At 41.7% G+C, this 13,557-nt stretch overlaps 1 protein-coding gene across 1 annotated transcript in view; it reads left to right on the top strand.

Moving 5' to 3' along the window:
• Positions 1–13,557, top strand: part of MEIOB (meiosis specific with OB-fold) — a 43,676-nt gene that overhangs the window by 14,920 nt on the left and 15,199 nt on the right. The window contains exons 4-7 of the mRNA XM_058157462.1: positions 791–848; positions 3,564–3,695; positions 5,356–5,428; positions 9,391–9,577. Of these exons, the coding sequence (XP_058013445.1) occupies positions 791–848; positions 3,564–3,695; positions 5,356–5,428; positions 9,391–9,577 (450 nt within the window). The remainder of the gene's footprint in view (positions 1–790; positions 849–3,563; positions 3,696–5,355; positions 5,429–9,390; positions 9,578–13,557) is intronic.

Below are 13,557 nucleotides of genomic sequence, written 5' to 3' on the forward strand. Positions count from 1 at the left end.
AAATTTAAGAGACCGTTTTTCAGTACTTGTTAATTGTGTTTACCAGTGCTGGAAATTAAGTGAAATAAAATTATTGATTGTTTGAAATCTTTGAAACGTTTTATTTCCATGACATACTTGTAACATACTGCATATATTTACTTAAATGAATCCTTCTGCAGCTGGACAACAAAGTAAAAATTGATTAAATAACTGAAGCTCATAATAGCTTTAACTCTTAAATGAAAATAGGAATGTTGTTCCTGTAATTTGGATATTCATCTGTTCACACATGCATGCTTAGAAGCTGCTTTTACTTAGAAAGTTATGGGGTTTTTTGGTTGATTTACATATGCTTGAATATAATAGGAAGTTGGTCTTGAAATAATCCATTCTTGAGAGCTCATGGAGGCAAAATAAAACGTGAGTTATATTAAACATGTGAAGAATTAGGACCACCCACCATTACTTCCTGGAATGTACAAAAAACTACAAGCCTTTATTAAGTGGACACAGTTCCCCTCCTAATTAGTGCCATCATTTCTGTTATTCATTCACTACCATTAAAAGGGTTCCTTACATTACTATTTCTTATTATTCGTAATAATAATATCCCTTATTATTTCTCACACTTTTTGTATATTGCAAGAATGACTTCTGTTAATAAATTAATGTTTCTGTCAAGTATGTTAAAATAGTTAAAACATGTTTTTAATTAATGAAGGAATATAGAGAGTCTGTGAAAAGAAATCCATCCTGTACATCTGTATTTGATGTATATATTCTGCAATCTCTTTTTTTTCCCCCTTAGAGTATAATTGGTGTGGTGATTGGGAAAACAGATGCTAAAGGCTTTCCAGACAGAAAAAGTAAAGTGCTTTTTAAGTATCTTATTCTCAGTTTCCCAGGCTCTATCTCAATGTCTTGGCTAATTAAAAAAATATCTGGTGCAATCTTTTCTTACAAACTATGTTGAAATGACAATAGCTATTTCACAGGTACACTTTGCATGAGTTATATAAGATCATGAGAAGTGATAGTACCATTCTATAGCAATAGCACTTAGACTTCTATACCGCTTCACACATCTCAGTGCTTTACAGCCCTCTCTAAGCAGTTTACAAAGTCAGCCTATTGCCCGTAACAATCTGAGTCCTCATTTTAGTGACCTCAGAAGGATGGAAGGCTGAGTCAACCCTGAGCCGCTCAGGATTGAATTGCTGGCAATCAGAAGCCTGCAATACTGCATTCTAACAGGAAGGAAGGAAAGAAGGAAGGAAGGAAGGGTACTTAGACTTATATACCGCTCCACAGTAGATTACAGCCCTCTCTAAGCAGTTTAAAGAATCAGCATATTGCACCTAACTATCTGGGTACTCATTTTACCGATCTTGGAAGGATGGAAGGCTGAGTCAACCTTGAGCTAGTCAAGATTGAACTGCTGGCAGCTGGCAATCAGCAGAAGTAGCCTGAAGCAGTAGTGGGTTTCAATTTTCTTCACTACCGGTTCGCTAATGGGAGCGTGCAGGTGTGTGCATGGGCTTAGCAAGCGCATGGCACTTCTGCACATTCGCAGAGCATTTTTCATGATGTCCGGGCAGGTGGGTGGAGCCTCCCACCGCCGCCTCTACCTGTTCTCCCGATCCAGGGCAAACCAGTAGCAACCCACCACTGGCCTGAAGTACTGCATTCTAACCACTGTGCCACCACAGCTCTGCCTATACTATACTAATGAGGCCACACTTGGAATACTGCGTCCAATTCTGGTCACCAAGATTCAAAACAAGATGCTGAGGTCCTAGGAAGAATTCAGAGAAGAGCAGCAAAGATGATGAGTCTAAAGGCTAAACTATACAATGAAATGTGAAAGGAGTTAGATAGGTGTAGCCTAACAAAGAAGGATTAGGGATAACATGGTCACTGTCTTCTGGTACACGAGGGGCTGCTACAGAAAGGTAGGGGTCGACTTTTTTTTTTTGTCACAACAGTATACACAAACAATTGTCATAGATAAAACAACATGTATTGAAGAAAATATATAAGTAAAAATCTGCATCAATAATATTAATTTGATATAATGAAGGGAACAATAGGACCTCTTATGCACGCCCCTTATAGTCCTCTTAGGAATGGGGTGAGGTCAATAGTGGACAGTTTTTGGTTGAATAATTTTGAGTAGAGACTATGGAGTCAGGTAGTGAGTTCCAAGCATTAACAACTCTGTTACAGAAGTCATATTTTCTGCAATCAAGTTTGAAGCGGTTGACATTTAGCTTGAATCTATTTTTTGCTCTTGTAATATTATTCTCCGAAGCCCCTGAAAATAGGACAAGAATCAAGGGGTGGAAATCTGTCAGAAGCAGATCCAACCCAGAAATGGTGAGAAATTTCCTCGACAGTGAGAGCAATTAATCAGTGGAACGGCCTGTCTATCAGAGTTGTTGTGAGTGCTCCATTGCTGGAGGTTCTCAAGAAAAGATTGGACAATTTGTCTGAGATGGAATAATGTCTCCTGCCTTGGGCAAGGGGTTGGACTAGAAGATCTCCAAGGTCCTTTCCAACCCTATGGATTCTACTGTATTCAACTGGTGATAAGAAGTTAAGGGGAGCAAGTTTCCCCCATATCTGTCATTTTTGTTGATGTGCCTCTCAGTACTCTTAAGGATACGTACCTGTTCCTTAATAATAATAATAGTTATTAATGAATGAATAACTTAACTAAATAAATAGTTAAGTTCATTTTTGAAGCAATGAACCTAAAGCAAAACATTTTATTCATTATAAGATTCAATACTAACGTTCACACTAGTTTCTTTTCCTAAACTTTTTCTTGTCATTCCAGAGAAAGTTTAAAAATTATGGTGACCTCTAGTGGAATGAATGAGATTGCTCTGCAATATTTGCATTGTAATTCCTCGTCCATCAACATTTATAGTACAGGTAGTCCTCAGCTTATAACAGTTCGCTTAGTGACGGTTCAAAGTTACAACAGTACTGAAAAAAGTGACTTATGACCATTTTTCACTCTTATGACCATTGCAGCATTCCCATGGTCATGTGATTTACATTCAAACGTCTGGCAATTGACTCATATTTACTTTTGCAACCTTTTGACAAGCAAATTCAATAGGAAAACCAGATTCCCTTAACACGTGTGTTACTAATGTAACAGCGGCAGTGATTCACTTAACCAATGTGGCAAGAAAAGTCGTAAAATGGAGCAAAGCTCACTGAATAAATTTCTCATTTGGCAACATACATTTTGGGCTCAATTGTGGTTGTACATTGAGGACTACTTATGTAGCATTTCTTCTTTGCTGCTGCTACTTGTATCTTAATTTCCCTGTTTCCTGATATTCTATGTATTTATATATAGCAGAATGGGCCTCTGAAACTGAAGTGCTGACAGTTCACACAAACAACCAGTGTCTGCTACAGATGTCAGGCCCCAGAACCAAAACCATTATTCATAGCATGGTTTAAGTTTTGTAATAACAGACAAAAAATATTCTATATATTATATTATGTGTCTCACACCAAATTCAAATTTTAAATAGCGTTCTTAAATATACCCCTCTCTGCAGATATTGGATCAGAACGATATACTTTTTGTTTCACTGTTCGTGATTCCCCGTCATGGTTCATAAATGTAAATTCCTGGGGAAGAGAGGACTATATTAAATCACTTTCAGAAACCTTTAGACTTGGTGATTGTGGTAAGCTGGAATTTATTCTGAACATATTTCGATATGTTTTTCTCTTTCCTTAAATCAATATAATGTGGCTGAGATCTTAGGGTGTTTTTCTTCAAGAAATTACAGACCTATTTATCTGAAATCATATTTTTTTTCAGTTAGACTAATTGAAAGAAGTTATATTCACATATTCTGATTAGTGAAGTTGTCATGAAGACATATCAACTTAGAACTTAATTTCCCATATTCCTTCTTAGATCTTTGTACTATGTTTTTACTCTTCTAAAAGGTTTCATAAGTATAAACGTAATTGGAGTCATCCCCTACCGTGATTGTGGGAATAGTCTAGAAATTCCCATTGACACAATAAATACATGCATACATGGTATTGATTATATGTTGCACAGCCTTTCTTTCATTTAATTATTTTCACTAGAATAAATGAATCTTTAAAATATCCCCAGTGCTTCTCAATAAAATTTTATCATATAAGCCTGGAGACTTAAAATATAATTTAGTATTATTATTTTTTATTATTTCTGGTAATTATTTTATGTGTATTTTAAGTTCACTGCCAGCGCTTCCTAATTTTCTATACAGTCAAATAAAAGCTATTCCACACCTAGTTTACCTTCGCTGGTCACAAAAACCTAAACCAGGCTAGATCTAGTTAATACCTGAATTCTACAACAGAATCCCAGAGCTGTAGGCTAGACTGAAATAATTTTTTTTAAAAAAGAAAATGACAAATGAATCACATCCTTGTTGTGGCTAAGAAAACTGCATGGATGTGGTTCCTGTAGTCATCAGGAGTTAAGCCTGGTCCCAGAGCATCTTTATTATTTTTCTCTCTCTTCCATTTGAATAATTAAACCAGGAGAAATAAACTTAATGCAGAAAAAAAAAGCCATTTTCTCAAGTGTAGGCAGATATTTGAGGATGGGGTTGTTCGAAGATATCTCTCCTTACCAAATTATATTTGTGCTGGAATTAATAGAAGGGGAAATTAAAAATTATTACCCCAACCTGAATTATTTTAGCTGTTCAAGGATCAGACAGAGAGAACCTTTATTAATGTTGCTGTCCTAATACTAATAATATTTTTCAATATTGTTGACAGCTGATATGAGCCTAAGGAAAGCACGGGCAGGGCTGCCCCATATTGCAGAGGCTCCATATTGGGTGAAGAGTAGATAAAAGCCACAGATCACCCATTCCTGATTTAAATGGTATAATCTGTGCAAGGTTACTGGTGGACAGAAATTAGTAAAGTAAATCTAAATTTTAAGTATTTCTAAAAAAAACCATGTATAATTAAAAATCCTTTTTTGTATATTATTTTGTATTCCAAGGTAAAAAGATATTATGCAGCATGTATCTGCATATCATTAAAGGTATAGCATCTTTCCAGGATAAGACAGTGCCTTCTGCATGTGCAGTGAAATCTTGGAAAAAAGATATGTTTGATTTAAGGTTTTGGGGTGTTTCAGGGAGGGGATATATATGCCAGATGTTATGAGGTGGTGCACAGCCTACTTCTTTTATTTTCTTTTAGGAACAATTTTGTTTGGATTGAAAATAATTCACTCTGTAGATTCTGCTTATATGGCAAACCCTAGGACTGGTTTGTAGGTATATCGGTCCACTTGTAAACTGTCGTTTGATTTTTTTAAAATCACAGTCATAATTGAAAATCCTCTAGTACAGACAAAAGAGGTAGAAAAAGAAGAAAAGTTCAACCCTACCACAACAAGGTAAATAAAAAAATACAATCCATGTGGTTGGAATAGATAAATTATTGTGATCAGAAGATGCAGAGGATTATGAATGCACAATTATACAGTAGTCCTCGATTTACAACCGTTCGTTTAGTGACCATTCAAAATTACAATGGCACTGGAAAAAGTGACTTATGACCGTTTTTCACACTTATGTCCTTTGCAGCATTTCCCATGGTCTCATGATCAAAATGCAGAGGATTGGCAATCGATTCATATTTATGACAGTTGCAGTATCATGTGATCAGCTTTTGCGACTTTCTGACAAGCAAAGCCAATGGGGAAGCCAAATTCGCTTAACAACCATGTGACTAACTTAACAAATACAATGCTTTACTTAACAAATGAGGCAAGAAAAGTCGCAAAACTCACTTAACAAATATTTCACTTAGCAACATACGTTTTGGGCTCAGTTGAGGTCGTTACTCTAGGACTACCTGTATACAAGCTAGGGAAAATATTCTAGACAAATATTGCACATATCAAAACAGGCACAATGTACAGTATGATTATTTTGGCTTCTGGTTTATTGGAGTAATTTTTTATTTTTTTTTTCATATTTATATACCGCCCTATCTCCCGAAGGACTCGGGGCGGTTAACAGGAACTTAAAAAACATATAAATACATAAATACAACATAAAAACAATTAAAAAACTTATTCTAAAAGCCCAATAGTTAAAATTATGATTAAAAATATAAAACTAAAACCCAATTTAAAACCCATAAATTTAAAATCTAACTCAGTCCCGCACAAATAAATAAGTGTGTTTTAAGCTCGCGGCGGAAGGTCCGAAGGTCCAGAAGCTGACGAAGTCCTGTGGGCAGTTCGTTCCAGAGGGTGGGAGCCCCCACAGAGAAGGCCCTTCCCCTGGGCGTCGCCAGACGACATTGCCTCGCTGACGGCACCCTGAGGAGTCCCTCTCTATGAGAGCGCACGGGTCGGTGAGAGGTATTCGGTCGCAGTAGGCGGTCCCGTAAGTAACCCGGCCCTATGCCATGGAGCGCTTTAAAGGTGGTCACCAAAACCTTGAAGCGCACCCGGAAGGCCACAGGTAGCCAGTGCAGGCTGCGCAGGATAGGTGCGCGGGAGCCACGAGGGCTCTCTATCACCCGCAGCAGCCGCATTCTGACTAACTGCAGCCTCCGGATGCCCTTCAAGGGGAGCCCCATGTAGAGAGCATTGCAGTAATCCAGGCGAGACGTCACGAGTGCGTGAGTGACCGTGCATAGGCATCCCGTCCAGAAAGGCGCAACTGGCGCACCAGGCGAACCTGGTAGAACGCTTCCTGGAGACGGCCACAAATGATCTTCTAGAGACAGCCGCTCATCCAGGTTGCGACCCTTCCATCGGGCCAGTGACTCGCCACCGACGGTCAGCCGGACTTAGCTGACTGTACCGGGATGCCGCATCCACAGCCACTCTGTCTTGGAGGGATTGAGCTTGAGCCTGTTTCTCCCCATCCAGACCCGCACGGCCTCCAGACACCGGGACAGCACTTGATAGCTTCGCTGGGGTGGTCCGTGTAGAAAAGTACAGCTGGGTGTCATCCGCGACAGCTGGTACTTCACACCGAAACCACTGATGATCTCACCCAGCGCTTCATGTAGATGTTGAACAGAAGGCGAGGATCGACCCCGCGGCACCCCACAAGTGAGGCGCCCGGGCCGACCTCTGCCCTCCCGTCAACATCTGTCATGCCGGATCGTCGGAGAGATAGAGGAGAACCACCGATAAACGGTGCCTCCCACTCCCAATCCTCCAACCGCGCAGCAGGATACCATGGTCGATGGTATCGAAGCCGCTGAGAGGTCTAATAGGACCAGGGCAGAGGAACAACCTCATCCCTGGCCCTCCAGAGATCATCCACCAACGCGACCAAAGCCGTCTCCGTGCTGTAGCCGGGCCGGAAACCGGACTGGAACGGGTCTAGATAGACAGTTTCATCCAGGTGTAAGGGAAACTGATATGCCACCACACTCTCTACAACCTTCGCCACAAAGCGAAGGTTGGAGACCGGACGATAATTACCTAAAACAGCCGGGTCCAGGGAAGGCTTCTTGAGGAGGGGCCTCACCACCGCCTCTTTCAAGGCGGCCGGAAAGACACCCTCCACCAAAGAAGCATTCGTAATCACCTGGAGCCAGCCTCGTGTCACCTCCTGAGTGGCCAGCACCAGCCAGGAGGGGCACGGGTCCAGTAAACACGTGGTGGCATTCAACCTACCCAACAACCTGTCCATGTCCTCGGGAGCCACAGGGTCAAACTCATCCCACACAACATCACCAAGACCACCCTCGGACGTCTCACCTGAGTCGCTGCAATTTTGGTCCAACCCGTCCCGAAGCTGAACGATTTTATCGTATAGATAACCGTTAAACTCCTCAGCACGTCCCTGCAGCGGGTCATCCCGCTCCCCCTGGTGAAGGAGGGAACGAGTCACCCGAAACAGGGCGGCTGGGCGGTTATCTGCCGATGCAATGAGGGAGGAGGCGTAGCAACGCCTCGCTTCCCTCAATGCCACTAGGTAAGTCCTAGTATAGGACTTCACTAGTGTCTGATCAGCCTCAGAACGGCTGGACCTCCAGGAGCTCTCTAGGCGTCTTCTCCATTGATTTGGATATTAATGTAATTAATATCCAAATCAATGTACAGAGATCTTTTTCTTTATTGTGGAAACAAAATGTTGTAGAAGGATTTTTCCTGCAAAGCACTGTGAGCAAAACTTGCCATAGATAAGACAAAATCTTGAATAGTGCACTTACTCATATCTACTCATAGTGCACACCTACTCATAGTGCACTCATCTTTTATCCCTATCCAAAAATAGTATAGTAATAGTAATTTTATTTTCCATATCCAGAAAATAAACATAAAATATAGCCAAAGCAAAAGGAGGTCAACCCATTCTCCAAAACACTTGAGGGCAGGACACTGCAATAATGGGTGGAATGGGACCATTAAAGAGATATCCAACCTAAAATTAAGGAGAATTTTTTCTGACACTGAGAACAATTAATCACTGGAATGGCTTGCCTTCAGAAGTTGTGGGTGCTCCATCACTGGAGGTTTTCAAGATGAGATGGGGCAGTCATTTGTCCAAAATGACATAGGGTCTCCTACTTGAATGTTGGACTAGAAGACCTTGCTCCTCCCTTCCAACTGTTATTCTTTGCTTTATGTCCTTTACATGTTATGAATTCATGCCATATTTATGCAAGTACCTCAGTAAATTACCTTGATGTTAATAAATGTTAAAAAATATCGTAATTATCATCTACAATAGGATTGGAAGCATTGTTTTATTTTGTTTTGTTTTGCTTTGTTCTAAGATAATCAGTAGCTTATGTTACTTTCTTCACAGTGAATAGCCTGATAGACAATTCAGGAAGTTGAATACAGTAGTTCAGTGGCTCTCAACCTTGGGTCTTCAGACCCTGGAGTGGGGCATGATGTCATCACAGGGGGTCCCCAAAGGCTTAAAGAAATGTTTGGATTTAAATCTTGAGTTAAGTTTTGGGAGTCTGTGGCCAGGGTCCCTGCAGTAGTTCATTTCATTGGGTTTGCATCCAGGGTGCAGAACTGCAGCCTAAAGAATCATCAGTTAGTAACTATAACGGATAGCTATACTTCTAAAAGATGCATTCATAACATATATGAGCTGTAAAAATTATGATGAGATTTTTGCTCCTCATATAGGATAGGCTTATCTTGTTACAAAGCTTAACTAAGTGCAAAGGACAATCTGCTTCCAATATTTTTTTTAAAGTTTTGAATATGTCAAAATAAATTTAGATGTCAGAAAAAGTAATTGACAATTGCTATGCGTAATGGTTTAATCTGTCACTCATACAGTATTCAAATATAAAAAGTTTGATGCAACCAATACAGTACATGTGTATTTAAAAGTTGTAAAATATTTTGTGCCCACTTGTCAGCAGTTACAAACTATTGCTTAGTGAGAATCACTCTGTGGTCAGAATCTATGAAGCAGACACCAGACTGCTGTCTCTGTTACATCTACCTGTAAAGAACCCTCAAGATTTTTACTCATTGGGGGATATTGTGGCCAATGGACAAAGCCTGGATGGAAAAATAATCAATGTTCTTGCAGCTGTTAAATCAGTAAGTCATGCCAACTGTAACAAATCAAAGACTGCTCACATTATAGCCTGAAATAGTAATGGATTTCTGTAGAGATAAGAATTTAATGTGTCATAGAAGAGGTGGGAGGAGGACCTTATGTGTTGCTCAGCAGCCCCTTGGCTTGATTTAGCACTAAGAAAGGTTAATGAATAACATCAATCAAATATTTTATATTCTGCAAAACCATCATGGATTGAAGATGCAGCCTCAGTAAGGTATTATAGGTTTATTTAAAATTTCTGCATAGGTTAATTACTAATCGTGAGGTTAAGTATTAATGCTAAATGCAGTATTCAAATTAAGTTGAATCTTACCCTTTGTACCTTTTTCCTCCTGTTCTTGCATAAGCCATGTAAACTCTTTTGCACAAACCATACTGAAAAATACTTAAGCTCAGGGGTGGGCTTCAAAAATTTTAGCAAGGGGTTCTCTGCCTGGTTGCTGGGTGAGCGTCGCCATGGTGGGCGTGGCCTAGTCGGACTCCTGCGCCATGGTGGGGGGGGATTTTCGCCCTTCCCAGGCTCTGGAGGCTTTCCTCCAGCCTCCAGAGGGGAAAATGGCCTCCCCAGGCTCTGGAGGCTGAAAACGGGCCCATTTCCGACATTCCCGAACTTCCGGTAGGCCCATTTTTCACCCTCCCCAAGGCTCCGTGCACGCCCTGCACTTACCTGCATCCAAAATGGGCCGTGTGGGGATTTCTGATAGGGGCAGGGTGGGGTGGGTGGGGCCAGCCAGGAGTGGGTTTTGGAGGTTCTCTGAACTGCACAGAATCTTAGCTAGAGGTTCTCCTGAACCCCTGCAAACCCCCAGCAGCCCACCCCTGCATAAGCGCCTATAAAATGCTAACATTGGAGGGAGAAATGGTGGGTGAGTTTCTAAACCATCCCTGCCTTCATTTATTGATTTTAAACTTTCCTTCAACTGGACTTTGGTAGATGGAAAAAAGTAATATATATATTACTTATATATATATTACTTATATATATATATATGTGCCTATTGAAAGAGCGAGAGAAAGACAGTAGACGGGGCATTAACTATATGAACAAACCTTGTTTTACTTAAAATATGCAGTTCTTTGATTTCAAAGCTTTAACTGATTGCTAACCATTTAAAGTAATATTGTAGTTTTAACTATTCAGTCATGTCTTGGTGACTTGATAGATAAGTGCTCTCTATGCTATCCTGTCAAGCACAGCTTCTATCAGTTATTGAATGTTCATCTATGATAGTATCAAACCAGCAAGTTAAACATTAATACTTCTTAGTAATAAGAATTACTATTCAGTAATAAAAATTACTAACAAATTCTATAGGAATTCTTTTTTTCTATTCAAAAAGTTTTTATTAGTCAAAAAAGGTTTATACAAATACATATCAGGTATGGTAAATTTTCATTTTTATGAAATTAATTTTTAACATACAACAGCCATATAAGGCAAGCAGGTGACACAGTAGCAAAGTTTGCAAATTTTAAATACGTAATAAAGAGAGTCAAGAATAAACAGAATATCGTACAAAGAGAATAAGGAAAACCAACACAATCCCAAATATCTTTATCACTTCCTAGTTTTGGATCTCAGAACTCTGGGTTCAGCCTGACCAACTCCAGGGCCGCAACAGCTGCAGCCGCTTCAGCCCCATGATCTATAACCTCCCTTCTTCAATTCCTGGGTCATCTGATTCCAGGAAGGCTTTGTGTTCCTCCACATAGGCCGTAGCCTCCGCTTGTACTGATTTTTTTGTAATGCCCTCCCGGAAAATCATCAATCCCTCTGGCATCAGCCATCTGAAGCCCACTCCTTCTGGTACAATTTGCTTGACAAAAATAATATTTCTTTCTTTTTCACGTACCTGTCTGGGAATCTGCCTCAGAATGGCTATCTCCCTGCCCTATAAATCAGTGCCCCACTCCTATGTTTTCTAAGAATTTCATCTCTCGTCTCTCACAAATTTGACATGAACCTCTCTGGGAACTGCATATGCTATTGCATAGAATTAACTCTATAAACTCGATCCACATCCCAATTCATGAAATCAACACCTCTCCCAAGAAATTCTCCCAACAATTTAGTCACAACATCTCTCAAGTCTTCTTGGTCCACTTCTTCCAAATTTTGAAACCTAAGGAAATAAGACATTTTATCCTTCTGTAGTCCAAGCACAGCATTGCCTGTCGCCTCTCTTTCTGCACTGCCCGATCTCACCCTCCAGAAACCTTCCACTTTCTGCTTGTTTTCTGCTGAAACTTGTTGAGTATCCTTTAAATCCTTTTGGATAGTCACAATTTCTGCTCTTATTTCCATTTGGCCTCTTTGCAAATCATCCAGTTTCTTGTCCATATTAGATAACTTTTCCAAAATTCTCTCCATCTCTCCAGCAGTTGGTCTCTGACCTTTTGCCATTGAAAAAAAATACAAAATCCTCAGGCAGGCACAGTATCCTTGTAATTTCCTCCGGATCCACCAGGGGCACTCACAGGAACGAGTCCAGAGTACAGTTAGTCAACCAGGAAGCCGAAGGAAGTGATGTCATCAAAATTCTCATAGTGAAGGCGGAAGCTGGGCGCCACCACTGTTCCCCAGAAGGAGGGGCCTCAAACCTTCCCTCCTAAATTTCTCCATCACCTCTTCTCTCCAGAGCTCCACAAAACCGGTAATCTTCTTATTTTAAGTTCTCCTCTCTCCAGAATAACTCGTGCTCCTTCCAACCGCAGGGAGAAAAACCCCCGCACTCGGAGCAGTCCACTCACGTTTACCGATATTCCCTTCCTTCTCCTCCTCAATTCTTCTCCGTTCCTGTTCACCACCAGGCTGCTGCAGTTATAAATCAATGCCCGGTGTCACGGGCACAGCGGACGACCAAAATAATGGCCGCGGCCTGTGGCCTCCGAACCCCGCCGAGCCTAGGACGCGCCAGCATCGGTCCCCACAGTCCTGTATGTCGGCTGGGAGACCCCTGGCGAGCCGTCCGTGCGGCAGGTGTCCTTTTCGGAACACCTGGCCCCTGGGGGCCTCGGCGGCGGCCGGATTCGGGCGCTGGAGGCAGGAGAAGCCTTCCAGACGTCCGTTGCCGCTGGATACCGGAAGTCGTCTCCAATTCTATAGGAATTCTTATTGTTTTATAAGTGACAAAGTGAAACGACAACAGTTCATTTCCTGTGGCAATATTCCACAATTTGACAAGTTGTTCTCAGAAGGTTGTTGTTATGTATCTTTAAATATTTAGGCGGGAACAAATATAAAGGTTGTTTTCCCCAGCCTGGTTGCTGGGTTCACCATATATTAAAGAGCTGTTGTCACTACCCTGGTCTCCAGCCTCGTTACTTCGAACTTAACACTGGCGGCGAAGGTGGGATCGAGGCTAAGAGCACCAGAACCGAGCTGAAGCACGAAGAACCGAACCCAGCAAACACAGGGCAGAAAAGCGGAGATGGCCAGTTACACTCCGCCCGCACTGCTTGACCCAGCTAAGAGAAATGGGGAACGATGACCCGTTTGAAAGCTCTAGAAGCCAACGAACTGCAAGGAGTTCCAGACAACCGCAAAGGGCATACTTCTTGAGCCACTGCGGTCCGAGGTCATCGACATCGCGGAAGTCCTGGCAGAGCCAACCGCCATACAATCGGTATCGTGGCAAACTCTGCAAACCCTTCTAAAAACCATTTCGCCAACGCCCGTCCAAACGTCGTGCGTTTTGAATTTGGAGAGCGACAGTTAGAGGCGAATCCATCGGCGATTACATGGCCGCCCGGAAAGCCTCCAAAGACTGTGGGTACGAGACCTGGACGAGGCTGCTGGAGCAACTCATCAGGGGTCCGAGACATGCGTTTGCGGAGGCGGCTGCTATCAAAAGCAATCTGAGCGCTGGCAAACGCCCTGGGACGAAGCCAGAGCGCATGAAATGTCCACCCAAGCGGCGGAGACACTGCAAAAGCCTCTCACACCAAAGGCGAGCAC

This window comes from Ahaetulla prasina, chromosome 14, assembly GCF_028640845.1.
Source record: "Ahaetulla prasina isolate Xishuangbanna chromosome 14, ASM2864084v1, whole genome shotgun sequence".
NCBI classification, from domain to species: Eukaryota; Metazoa; Chordata; class Lepidosauria; order Squamata; family Colubridae; genus Ahaetulla; species Ahaetulla prasina.